We start from the raw sequence: 13,325 nt of genomic DNA, 5'->3' as shown, positions 1-13,325 counted from the left end.
CTGTATGGCTGGGCTGGGCTGGGCTGGGCTGGGCTGGGCTGGGCTGGCAGCAAGGTTATCAAAGGCACACACCATTGGCTTTTCGGGGCTTGATGGAGATGGAGATGGAGATGGGCGGACAGCCTATTGGACAGCCTTTACGATGTGCTCGATGCGGGATAGATGCCCACATGGACATGGGCATGCATGGGCGTTTCGGTTTTTTTTCTTTCAATCTTTTGGTTATTTTTGTTTTGGTTTTCCTTGGTGCGGTGGCTTTTGGGCAAAAAGGGCTGAATGGTGAGAAGCTCCAAAGAGCTATTGATTTTTTTTTTTTTTAACCATACCATATGCTTGGGAGTCCTTATTCTTGGAGGGGAGGGAGGGATAACGGCAACCCATTCTTCTTTGGCCAAGTCCTATCTTTGTATCTACATACCTACACAAAAGTTGTCGGCGATTCTGTTTTACTATTCTTTTTTGTTGTTTTTTTCTCTAATGGATTTCCTATTTTGTTTTCTTCATGGGGGGTTTTTTGGCGGGCTTTTTCTTAACCCCCATCCGAAATAGACTAGAACACACAAAAATGCACATGCACATCACATCATCAACCCACGGAACAAGCACAATCTCGCGACGTCACATCTAAAGGAATGCAAATGATGCGATGATGAGCTTTCCTTTTCGACGGGTATCGGGGGCTCGGTTTCGGTTCAGCAGTGGCGGCTGCGTTGGTGCCGGGTTAATATTGGCACGAGAAAAAAAAACCGGGGGAGCGCCCCCCCGGAGCTTCTTCAACGGCCTTGCTGCTCTATTCAAGTGGGAGCTCGGTTTCGGCTTGCCTAGTCTCGATGCGAAAAGCCTTTTTGGTTATCAGAAACACACGCAAGGCACCAGACGGCTTGCTTGGTCTCTCGTGGCCAGTCTCTCACTCTCATTAATTTGCTTCCCTGCCTTGTGCGGTAAGAGAAAGGCCTCCCCCCCCCTCCCCCCATCCCACCCCGAATCCCCTGTGCACCGTTTCATTGATCCCTCCCCGTCCCGATCAATTCCCGTGAAAATTCCTCCTCCAATCGACTTTAATCTTCTTCCCAGCTATAGCTCACCTGTCAACTTAGCCCCCATCATCATCCCTCGAAGCCCGGTTGCTTGGCGCCGCCATAGCAAAACTGACTTTGCACCGGCGCACAGCTTGCCTCGCTGCATCGGCTCAAACCCACGAGAGCGACGGCGCCCATCGCGTGGCATAATCTAGACTTTTGCAGATTCGCGCTTCTTAAACTCTGTGCTTTTCCCGCGTCTGCTGTAGTACACATTAGCCCAAGACTTGTTGTTCCATCGTGGCCGGTTGGCTGGCAGCGTTGGGTTGGCCAGGGCATTAGGCTCGTCGCAGGCGGCATGCACCCAGGCCTTTTGGGGCTGGACCTCGGAGCTGAAGTCAAATGACACGATACAGGATAGGCCGGCAAAGTTCCCTCTGTCTCTAAGGGTCCTGGTGCAGTAGTCTTGCTCCTTTTGCCGACCGTCAGGCAAGTGAAGTGCATACCTTCAAGGGACTTTTTGGCCTGGACGACGTGGTGGCATTGGAGAAGCTCTGCAGCGTTCAAAGTGCTGCAGCCACGTGTGCACTAACAAGCGCTTCCTACACATGTCTGACAGCAACGTGTGCAGGGTCATTGTCCACGGTGCTTTTCTTCCTCTTGTTGTTGTTTCTTCTCGGGGAGCTGCCGTGGAAAGCCATAGGACGAAAGGGAAACAAAACTTGTTGATCTCTGACCTAGTTTTGCCTGATGCCTGTGTTGCTTCGGTACCATGATAACTCCTCGCTTGCAGCCGCCAAGCACGAGGCAGGCTTTACATCAGGAACTGGCTTCAGCTGAAGGACGCCACTGTGATTTGGAATTTGGAGCTTCCTGCCATCGCGTGCGATGTGCGCTCTAACAGCTATTTCTTCATGACCCTTCAGCAGCCCAAAGTGGCTGGTGATGGCTTCAACGGCGAGCTTGGCGCTCGCTCCTCCGGCGAATCGATAGGCAGGGTTGGGCTCGTGAAAACCACCTGGCCTTCCCGGACCAGGACAAGACCAAGACCCCGCGATCCATCCAATGGAGCTGGTGGCCATTCAGCCTCCCAAGGCTCAGCGCCCAAATCTACCACCGGCGCTTTGTTCGGCCAGACACACACGGCCTGCGGTGGATGACAGCGAGCCGTCGGGGCTCTGGCGCCGGAACCGCGGTCTTCGGCACGTGGTCCTGGATTGCCTGAGATTGAGCCCAGATGGAACTCCACCTTGCCACTCGGAACGGCGGCCGGTGGAGAATGGGCAAGGGAGCTTGCCGCTCTGTCGAGTCTCCGCGAAGCGTCAGAGTCGCGGTACAGCACGGTCCCGTCTCGTTGGCATCACATCGCTCGTCCATCCTGAAGTCATCATTTCCCATCCAAGTCCATGGCCAGATTCTCACCTGCTCTTCATCCTTGCCGACGGGTGGCCTCAATCCCTTGACCCCCACTTCTTAGCTGCGCTCGTCTGAGCACGTCGTGGTGCCTTTGCAGCTTCTGACCGCACTAAAATTTCGGCAGTTGTGTTTTTCAACTTCGTGTGGGTCTGCTCGTCCCTTTACATGTGGTTTTCCGTATCACCCCCCGAGCGCTGATGCTGTTGCTTGTCCACCACTTCGGCTATATGCTTCGAAAGGGTATATGATACGCGATTTGTGGTCAATCCTCCGCCAAAGTGACTTTCGGCATATCATCTAGCCTCTGTGAATGGGTGGAAAAAATCTGTGTCGCCGGCGCGGTATCGGCATCCTCGCGGTTGCCAATCCCTGGGCTGCTATCAAGCACGAGTGATTGTTCCATAGGACTCAGTCAAAATCTGACGGTACCTGTAATTTGGCCTCGTTTTTCCGCTGGCACTGGGTTAACCCTGGCTGTCACCCCAGCCACTGCCTCCAAAGCCGTTCATCCTCCGTCTCGCCTTCTGGCGTGATTTCGACATCACCAACCTGTACGGCTATGCTGCCCGTAGACTCAATTTCGGACATTGACGATGGCTTTTTTGCCCCTCCACAGGCACAATCTAGTAGCGGGCGCTGGAATTCTGCCGAAGGCGCCCCAACGATTTTCTTTGGTGAATTGCACACATTTTTACGTCGAGCCGCTCTGTTCCGGCATGGCGACGACAGTAGCACATCGCTGCTCGTACTCGGCGGAGAAAAGCCTGTAAAAGACTCGCCGGTAATGTAGGACGCATCATTGGCACCTCCTGGCCGTGTGGTGTGCCTTGTTTGTTCGGCTTCGGGTACGATGCTTTGGTCTGCCGAGCCATCACCGAAAGTGGGATTTCCGATCGTTTTTTGGATGGTATCTTGGATAGATTTTCTGGTTTCACTCCATCGAAAATCTTGACTACCGATACGTATTCTTACCGACCTTGGGCTAAGACAAGGCGTGTTCTGGATCACCTTTCTTTCTCTTACGTCTCTCTGTCTGTCGAATTTCGACCGGAGTTTGTGGTGTCCTCCGAACGGTTTGTGCTGCTGATCCAAGATATGCCTCGAAAGGGATGGACGCTCAAGAATCTGCCGCGTGGGCTCCTTCGCTGAGAGTTTCGGCAGTTTGACTTTTGCAAAACCTCCCTGTTGCAAAGTTCTCCGACGCTCATTTCCCAGATTAGAAGCACCCATGGGGTGATTTTCCAATGACGGGTCCGGCGCGGGAGATTCACCTCTCTCGCCTGACGAAGCAAGTAATGGCAGTTCAGTCACATCTGCTCGCCATGGTTTTGACGGATCATCCAAGCTTCTTGATGCCTCATCCGCAGCGCCTGTGGGTTTACTGATCGGCATGAATGATGGAAATGCTACTTCTCCTAGGCTCGTGGTGGCTTCCGGAGGTGCATAATTGGGGATGAAATTAGCTGCAGAGAGAGGTACAGGGCTCGATTTTGCACCCTCACGCTGTCGAGAGCGGGCCTTGGCGAAGTATTCCTTTTGCCGTGCCATTTCCTCCTTCCAGCCCTTTCCCCGGCGGTGCCGAGAGAGATTCCCCCCCATCCAGTTCATGCCGATCCGTGACAGAGGAAAGACTTGGCGAGGCTTCGGCGGGTGGAGGTGAATACGCAGAATACGCAGAATATGCAGAGGATCGAGACGTGGCGGATGGAGATGGAGAGGGAAAGATGAAGATGGCAAGCTGCAGGTTTGAAAGTGCAGTGAAAGAACAAGGTACGAGAATGACGTTGAAGCAGAGGAGGAGCAATTGTGTTGAACAGACCTGCTCCAAGTCATGTGTTTGGCAAGATGCAGAGGCAGGAAGCAATCCCAACCATCACAGCATTCCCAACCTACCCCTGATACAGTACCTAGTACTCAGTAGGTGCTTCAGGTGCCTGTGCTCTAAGGCGTGTGTCCTAGGAGATACATGTACTCGGATGTACCTGCAAACTTGCTGGACACGTTAGGACATACTGGGGTGTCTTTACATGCAAAATAAACAGCACCTAACCAACAATATCAATTCTCCACCTGCGGTTAATGTCAATATGGTACACTATTTCGATGTTTTGTTTTCGAGAACCGATGTGGTGTCTCTGGAGCGGTGGCGATAGAACGAATAGATACAAGGTATCAAAGCGGGACTGAATTAAATGGTTGCATCTACATCAATGACAGCGCCTATCTACCAGGATAGCATCGTATTTCAATCATGACTATAGATTAACATGGCCGTTTGTACATATTCCTAGCAATCTATGGCGAGATATCCATTGCAAGACAATTTGCTCTTATCCACAGACCTCGTCCATGAACACAGTATGATAACACAGTGTTGACCAGCAGCACTGTATGAGCACCCTAGAAATGCACGCCCTGCTTCTTCTCCCGCTTCTCCTCACCCGTCTTGCCTCAACCGAAAAGCTAGACACTCGCCCGCCGTTATCAGAGTGACTATGCCCTTTGAAATTTGAAAGTCATTCATGTTAGTGATGGTTCACTGGAAGGCTGCAAGGACTTTTACCGCCGCCAAGATGAACTGCTGTTTCAGCTTCAATCACTGCAAAAGACAGTACAGACGGGAAGATGTGTTAGAATATGTGCTTCTTTGCTCTAGACCGACCTCTTTTTCAGCTTCAGCCACATTCTGAATCAAACATATCAAGGCTCGTCACATTCACAGGGGTGCTCGTAATGTGGCTGTGTCCGGCCTTGTGCGAGTATCGCTACATGTATGTAATCATCATATGTTTCCCAAAGTTAAGATCCATGACATTAATTAGCTCTAGTCTTCCGCCTCTTGTTCATCCAACTCGATCAAAGACTTGTCCACAAACTTTGTCTTGGCTGCAATCTTCAAGCTCAAACCCGTAATGGTACTTCCTCCCATAATGTCAAACACCGGCACATCTGCGTGATAGTCCCGGAACAACCAATACCTAATCACCACCGCCACCAGCGAGTCCACTCCATACGTGTACAGCGGCTTGTTCACATCAAGATCATCTGGATTGATGCTCAGAACCTTGCACAGCTTAGCCACAAAAGCGACCCGGATCAGTCCAGCCGCCTCATCGAGAGATTTCGCCGAGCGTAGAGCGGCGATGGTCTGCGCAGTCAGTTCGCGCTCTTGGTCGTCGCCGCCCAGCGCAGCCGAGTTCTCCTCCCTGTTGGCGATCTGAAGGTGGCTGAAGAACGGATCCTTGAAGTAGTACGGCTTCTCGAGACCCTTGGCGCGCATCAAGGCGGGATTTTCGATGCCGGTGACTACTTGGCACGTTATGGGAGTCGGACGAGGTGTGCTGGGGTTGACGCAGTACTCTATGATGGCGAGGAACTCCTCTTCGCGAATGCCCATGAATCCCCATGCGCTTAGGTTGTTGTCAATCTCGGCATTGCCACCCTCGGCCACGTATCCAACAGAGAGGACAAACCCGAGGTCGATGGCGATGGCGTGTTGACCTTGGCTAACTCGATGGTGTGCCACTGCATCTTGGAACGTGTTGCCTGCAGCATAGTTCGCCTGGCCACGAGTTCCGTTGATGCCAGATGAGGAAGACAGGATGACGAAGAAATCTAGCGAGTCCGGCAGCATGCTGTGGAGATTCCAGGTGCCTGGAACTTTGCTGCGAAGGGGCTCTTTAAAGTCATCGTACGACATGTTTTCGAAAGTCGAGTCCTACAGACCAATGTGAGAAACAAAATATCACCAGTCATTGCGAATGTCTCAACACTTACTCGTAACACCATGGCTGATTGTATGCACCCTTTGATTGGTGGCATCTTCCGTGCGCAATCCTCCAACACCGCAGCAAGTTCAGTGGCGTTGCTCACATCACAAGCATAAATAGCTGCATTCACGCCTCTCTCCCGCAGCTCCTTTGCCATCGCTTTGCCCTTGTCACTGTTTGGTCCTGATCGCGAGCATAGAATCACATTCTTCAAGTTCTTGTCAACCATCCATCTCACCATGCTCCGAGCAAGGCCTCCAAGGCCACCTGAGATCAAGTAGGATGCATTCTCATCAAAGTATCGTGGTATCTTCATCGGAGGGAGTGCCTTGAAAGCAAATTAGCATGTTACCAGGAGAAGAGGGGGGTTCGTCTCGAGACTTACCGGTACGACGTCGCCGTCATGAGGTTCAAGGATAATCTTCCCGATGTGCTTGGCCGCCTGCATGAATCGGAAAGCCGCCTCCATTTTCGAATATGAAAAGAGATTCAAGGGTTTTGCAGGAGAAATCTTCTTCTCCTTTGCCAGATCCATAATCTCTCTCAAGATTCGACCGACCATGTCGCGATTGTCCTTGAGGACCACGGCGACAGATGAAAAGGTAGCGCCTCTAGCGAACACACTCATCTCAAGACGCCTGTTCAGATCAATATCTCGCCTGCCAATCTCGACGAATCGACCCGATGGAGCCATGAGTTCCCATGACTGCCGAAGTGCTTCTCCAGATAGAGAATTGAGAAGAACGTCAACGCCACGTTGGTTCGTCAATCGCATGACTCCTTTGGCAAAGGAAAGGTCTCGACTCGAGAAGATGCGGTCTTCTCTGATATTGTACGTCTCCATCAAGAAATGTTTCTTTTCCGCCGTGCCGACAGTGACAAAGATTTCCGCGCCAATGAGCTGAGAAAGCACAATGGCCGCTTGGCCAACGCCTCCCGCGGCAGCGTGGATCAGCACACTCTCGCCCTTTTTCAACCTAGCCAGCTCGAATAGGGAGTAGTACGCTGTCCAGTAGACGAGCGGCAATGCGGCGGCTTCCACAAAGCTCATATGCTCCGGAATCCTCTGGAACAAGCGAGCATCGTCCCTGTAGAAAGTTCGGAATGTTCCAACACCGACGCTGCAGACCCTATCTCCAACCGTGAAGTCACTCACATCTTTGCCAACCCTGGTTATGACACCCGAGCATTCATTGCCCAGCCAAGTATCGCTAAGCTGGCCCATCGCGATCATCACGTCCTTGAAGTTGAGTCCTACAGCTTTGACTTTGACCTCTATCTCATTGGGGCCAAGTTCAAAGCCATATACATCATCGTCTTTGAAGTGAAAGGTACTCAGTGTTCCCGGAGACGAAATGTCCAATTTCAGAGCTCGGTCACCCTTGCTAAATGGGAGAGGCTGAGTCTCCGGCTTCGCGTACAAGGAGGTGAAGGTCTCAGCAAATTGATCGTCGTGAACCAGTCTGGAGATGAAGAGGTTTCCGTCCTTGACCGCATACTCATTCTCGGTGATTGCAGGCGACGTTGAGAGGCGTATGTACACTTTGGTGATTGAATCCGCTGCCGACTCCGTGGTCACATCCTCCTCCAAGTCAAGCCTGACAAACCGGTACCCTTCGCGCTCAGCCCTGACATTGCGTCCAAAGCCATTTGACAGTGCAGACAGCGGGTTTTCCGTCTCAAAGGTGCCTCCTTTCGTGACCCAGACTATAGCTGAAGCAACCGCAATCATGTGTTGCAGGTCTGCATATTCATCCTCTTTGAGCTTATGAAGCATGGTGTCATGGAGCTCAGCAACACATATGACTGGTTTCCTAGCAATGTCATGCTCCCTAATCGATGTGAAAGGCAAGATAGTGACTGTTTGCCCCTGCTTCTGCAGCCTATCTTGAACTTCTGATGCGAGGGCCTCCTGCGAGTTGCCAGGGGATGTGACCACTACGACATCTGTTCCGGAGACTTGACTGTCAGGCATATAGGTACTGATCAGAATACTAGCCTGGTGAAGAATAGGATCTTCCATGTCCTTGATAATATGGTCGCAGGCCTCAAACCCGTGGCGCTGGAGCAAATTATTCCACTCGTCCGCAGTAATGGTCGGTCCCCATTTCCTGTTCTTCTCTTTGGACAGCCACCACCCTGGAAGCAGGCCGAAGAGAAACGGCGAGCGTAAGAGGTCCTGGTTCGTGATTTCCACCAAGATGAGCTTACCGCCCGGTTTCAGCAACTTTTTGGTGTTTTCCAATGTGACGTCCAGTCGCGCGGTGGCATGCAAAACGTGAGACGCGACAACCACATCGTACTTGTTGAGCTCAAAACCTTGCTCCACTGGGTCGTTCTCGATGTTGAGAGTCTTGTATGTCATGATGTCGATCCAGTCTTGGAACTTCTCTTTCGCCTTGTCGAAGAAGCCGCCCGATATATCCGTGTACATGTACCTGGCAATCCTCACCATTCCGTCGCTGCTAAGTGCGTTGAGGATGGTCTTGGTGGCAGAGCCAGTGCCAGCTCCAATCTCGAGGATATTCATGTCTGGATTCTTAAAGGCGGCCGTGTCCAAGTAGGTGGCAAGGTGTTGATGAAGTGTCTCGCTACCAATGGCGAACTCGTAAAACCGGTCTAGAAGCTGATCTTCGGCCAACAGCTCCAGGAAACCAGTTTCTTGCTTCAGGATCCGGCCCAGGTTTCGACCAATCCTCGTCATGGCTTGACCGTCCACTGAGGACGCTTCAACCTTTTCTTCTAGTGCGGCTCGGTCAACCTCTTGCTCTTTACCCTGTCCAAATCTCTCCACCTGGAATCTCATCCAGCTGACGTATTTCTCCAAGTGTGGCGGCAGATTTATGCTCGAGTCCTGCTCCAAGGCGGCAAGCGCCTCCTTGATGAAGCTGATGCCCAACAACTCCAGGTCATGCGTTTCAGTTGTCCAGTCTTTCTGTTCTGCGTCTCCCGACAGTCGAATAAGATGTTTCGTGTCAACAAAGTCTACGTCTGGCTGCCATGCAATGTTGAAGGAACCAACTTGTCTGTTTTGTGTCGCTTGGGGTGCCGTGGAAAAGTCCGCAGAGTGCACAACTTTCGAGACAGAGTCTCTGAGGATAACCTGAGGCGATTGGCGAGCTTCGTCCATGAGAACACCCCAGCCTCTGGCCTCTCGGGCACTCATCCACCTTGCGTTACCATAGCCCGCGAAGCTGTAGTCTGCCTCGGTAGATATTGAAGCTGAGACCCAAAGCTTCCCGATGAGAGTTGGTATGATGGGCTCGTCCAAACTTGCAATGCCACGCCCCATGGCAGGAAGCAATAGTTGCAGTAAGTTGTCCAGTGTAATTGGGTGGATCACGGGCTGGTGAAAGTACCCGTTTGGCATGATTGCCTTTAAATCTGGGTTCTTAATGTTTCCAATGGCTTCATTGTCTTTGTCAGTGTATCTGATGTTGTGGATCGCCCTGAACGTCGGACCGTACTGCAGCCCAATGGATTCGTAGTGATCGTACATCTGTTTCCGACCCAGCTCTTTCTGGCAACGAGTCTCTGCGCCTTTGACGAGCTCTCGGAGCTCCCGCGCCTCAGCTTCAGCTTCGCTTTCTTTACCAAGGGAATCCGTCGGCTGGGTCTCGTACTCAACGGAGACGAGTCCACGGCAATGCTCACGCCATTCATATTCTTCGCTGTAAGAATATACGTGGAACTCATTCCATGTAGCAGAGCCTCCGAAGCTGTTATCACCGTGTGGCCGCATACAGAACATTGTCTCCACGCCGTCGGCTGTTTTAGGTATTGCCAGAGCTTGATGAAGAGTTATCTCGCGTAACTGGTAGCCAGATATTGTCCGAGTAACATCAGCAAGTTGACGCGATGCTTCGATGGCCATGACGAGAGATGCCGCAGCTGGATAAAGCACCACGTCCGCTATCACATGGTCCACAAGCCAAGGATTCTCAGAGACCCTGAGGACATTCCGCCATTGAGGCTCGAGAGGATTCCAATCGGAGACGGGCGCACCAAGGATATCGTGACGTGGGAATTTTCGGAACCGAAACCCCTTGCTCATACGGCTCTCGCACCAGTACTTGTTCTCATGATTCCACGCGTAGCTTGGTAAGTCAACAAGCATTTCCTGAGAGCCAGGATTGTTGATGAATTGGAAATCCAGTTTCGAGCCGTGCTTGTAAAGGTTTCCCGCCAACTGCAACGCAGTTTCTACCGCTGACCTGCTCCGAGATAGCATCGAGAAATACTGCATACCCTTACAGCTGCTCTCTGCAGCCATTGTCTGCTTCGTCGGTCCTTGTAGCGCCGAGTGTGGCCCAACCTCGACGAGGATATCCAAGGGGCTATCTTGGCTGCCAATCGTGATTCCCTTCTTCGTCGGCCGCTGCGTGCACATGGCCCGAGACGAGTGATGAAACAGGACTGGGGAGACCAGATTGGACACCCAGTAATCCGGTGTCGCAACGGACGCCTTGTCGGCAATGGTCCCCGTGACCGACGAAAACATGTCGATCTTGTTCCCCTGGCCGGACGATGCAAAGTCGAGGGTTTCGAGTTTGGCCCTGTATGCCTCTTCGGCTCTGTTCATGTATGGAGAGTGATACGCAGCCTTGACTTGAAGCTTGCGGGAGAAGATGCCCTCTTCATCGAGGAGAAGCTTCAGCTTGTCAACCATGTCCTCGTCCCCCGAAACCGTGACATTGGTAGGGCTATTTACGCATGCGACGACGAGTATCTTGTTGCTTTCTTCGAGTCTTGTGATGTACTGAAGCGTCACTTGTTCAGATGCTCCGACCGCCATCATTGCGCCAGTGTTTGTTATGCCCTCGGAAGACACCACTTCACCACGGTAATAGGCTATGCCCCAGGCACACTCTCTGCTGATAACGCCTGCTGAGAACGCTGCAGCTATCTCTCCAGACGAATGACCGACGACCCTCGACGGCGCCAATCCCCAGCTCGAAAGCAGCGCCACGAGCGCCACTTGCAAAGCCGTGGAAAGAGGTTGGCTAATGGCCGGATCGTGAATCCTAGTTGTGTTTTCGTCATCCAGGAATGTGTCTAACAGGAACCACGTGGCGCCTAGAGATTCTCGCAAGTAAACATCAGCTGCCCTTAAGCTGTCTGCAAAGATGGGATATCTCGAGTACAGAGCTCTTCCCATGCCTTGCCACTCAGCTCCCTGGCCCGTGAATATAAATCCAACATTGGGCTCTTGACTAGAGCGAATGGGCTTTGGTAGAGAGCTGTCCATTTCCTGGACGAGTTCATCAACTGAACTTGCCACCGCGAAAGACTTCCAAGGCAGGGATGTTCTCTTGGTAGAGAGGGTGTAGGCAAGCCTCTCCAGAAACGATGTCTCTCGTTGTTTGTCGGCGTCGTCCCGAAGGAATTTCGAGTATTCCTTCACCACTCGTTCTATTCCCTTTTGATCCGAGGCAGACCACAAGAATAGGTTCGCAGAGGAGAAGTCCGTACCATTCACAGCAGTGCCATTGTGCAAGTCGCCGTTTGTATGCGTTCCGTTGATCCCATTCAATGGGCCACCGGGATTTGCAACTGTGTTGTGCCGACATTCGAGCCTGTGCTGCTGCAGATAGTGGTATGCATCGTCAAGAATGACATGAGAGTTGCTGCCTCCGTAGCCGAAAGAATTGATCGAGGCCCGCCTCAATCCGCTGCATGGCCACGGGGTATTGGACGTGGGAAACTGCAAATCATGTTAGTAAGATTCTATTCATTACTCAGTCCAAATTCTTACCTTGAGTTTCCATTGCTTTGCTGGAATCTTCGGGTTGATTTTCTCCATCCAAATGTTAGGAGGGATATTGCCAGTCTCCAACACCATAATGGTCTTGATCAGCCCAGCTAAACCACTTGAACCTTCAAGATGCCCGATGTTGGATTTGATTGCCCCGACGATGAGTGGTTCGCCGTCATCCTTTGTTCTCGCCTCAGCAAAAGTCGCTGCTATGGCTCCAGCTTCCAGAGGGTCACCGGCCGCTGTGCCTGTACCATGTGCTTCAAAGTATCTGGTTTGCCCCAGCTCGAGCCCAGCTTTAGCATATGTTTCTCTAATCAAGGCCCTTTGCGCTTCTTGACTTGGAAGTGTAATGCCTGGTGTGCGACCATCTTGGTTGACGCCTGTCCCTCGCACCACGGCGCGAATTGTGTCGCCGTCACGGATGGCAGCGGAGAGCCTTTTTATAATCACCGCCCCAAGCCCTTCGCCTCGAGCGTAGCCATTTGCGCGGTGATCAAAAGAGTAGCACTTGCTATCGGGGGAAAGGAAGCGCATGGCTGTTGAGGGAACCATCTGGTCGGGATTGTAGAAGAGATTGGACCCTGCTACGACTGCCTGTGAGTGTGTGATTAGTGAAGGCATCGTTACGGACTACTTGGTGGCTCTGACCATTTCTGCTTCCTCATGTTGCAGGCTTCGGCAAGCTAGATGGAAAGCTGTCAAGCTGCTCGAACACGCCGTATCGAGACTCATGCTGGGACCCTTGAGATCATAAAACCAGCTGACTCTGTTGGAAAGCATCGCCATTCCATTGCCCGTTGCCTGATATGCCGAAAGATTCTCCGGGTCTCGACCCAAGAGTCCTTCGTAGTCGCGAGTAAAAGCGCCGACATAACACGCTGTACGCGAAGACACATACTTGCTCATGGGAATGCCCGCATTCTCAAAGCCTTCATAGACGACCTCGAGCAGCAACCGCTGCTGCGGATCCATCGTCTTTGCTTCATCGGGGGAGATTGAGAAGAAAGGGGCATCAAAAGCTGATATATCCTGCTGTAGGTAATGACCACCTCGAAAGTTCACCTGCGTTGCGTTTAGTCAACTCCAAAGCGCCCCCAAATACAGGTTTTACTTACGGTACCGCCGTGATCGGCGTTTGGGTGATAGAATGCGTCGACATTATATCGGTTTTTGGGAGTTGGTGTAAGAGCCGAGCGCCCATCGCATAACAATTCCCATAGACCTTTGGGGCTTGAAGCGTCTTGAGGGAAGCGAACTGAGAGGCCGATGATAACAACGGGATCGTCATTAAGAGGAGCATCCATCTGAAGAAGAACAAATATAAACAGGACACTCCACTGAGACTAAGTGTGAACTACAGAT

At 51.9% G+C, this 13,325-nt stretch overlaps 2 protein-coding genes across 2 annotated transcripts; both read right to left on the bottom strand.

The window, feature by feature from the left end:
- Positions 1-2,912: 2,912 nt before the first annotated feature.
- Triagg1_7171 (uncharacterized protein) lies at positions 2,913-4,043 on the bottom strand (the record flags this gene model as incomplete). The annotated part of the gene is made up of 1 exon (XM_062901877.1): positions 2,913-4,043. The coding sequence occupies one exon, from the start codon at positions 4,041-4,043 to the stop codon at positions 2,913-2,915; it is 1,131 nt and encodes a 376-aa protein (XP_062753993.1).
- A 1,216-nt stretch (positions 4,044-5,259) lies between these two features.
- On the bottom strand, positions 5,260-13,267 carry Triagg1_7170 (uncharacterized protein; the record flags this gene model as incomplete). Its single annotated transcript, XM_062901876.1, has 6 exons — positions 5,260-6,153; positions 6,213-6,533; positions 6,591-11,909; positions 11,961-12,557; positions 12,612-13,025; positions 13,079-13,267. 6 exons carry the CDS (start codon positions 13,265-13,267, stop codon positions 5,260-5,262), a joined length of 7,734 nt encoding a protein of 2,577 aa, XP_062753992.1.
- Positions 13,268-13,325: the final 58 nt, after the last annotated feature.

Source organism: Trichoderma aggressivum, assembly GCF_033847375.1.
Source record: "Trichoderma aggressivum f. europaeum strain CBS 100526 chromosome Unknown scaffold_030, whole genome shotgun sequence".
Taxonomy (NCBI): Eukaryota; Fungi; Ascomycota; class Sordariomycetes; order Hypocreales; family Hypocreaceae; genus Trichoderma; species Trichoderma aggressivum.
Note: the sequence above shows the minus strand (reverse complement) of the source record. Positions and strands in the feature narration are given on the sequence as shown.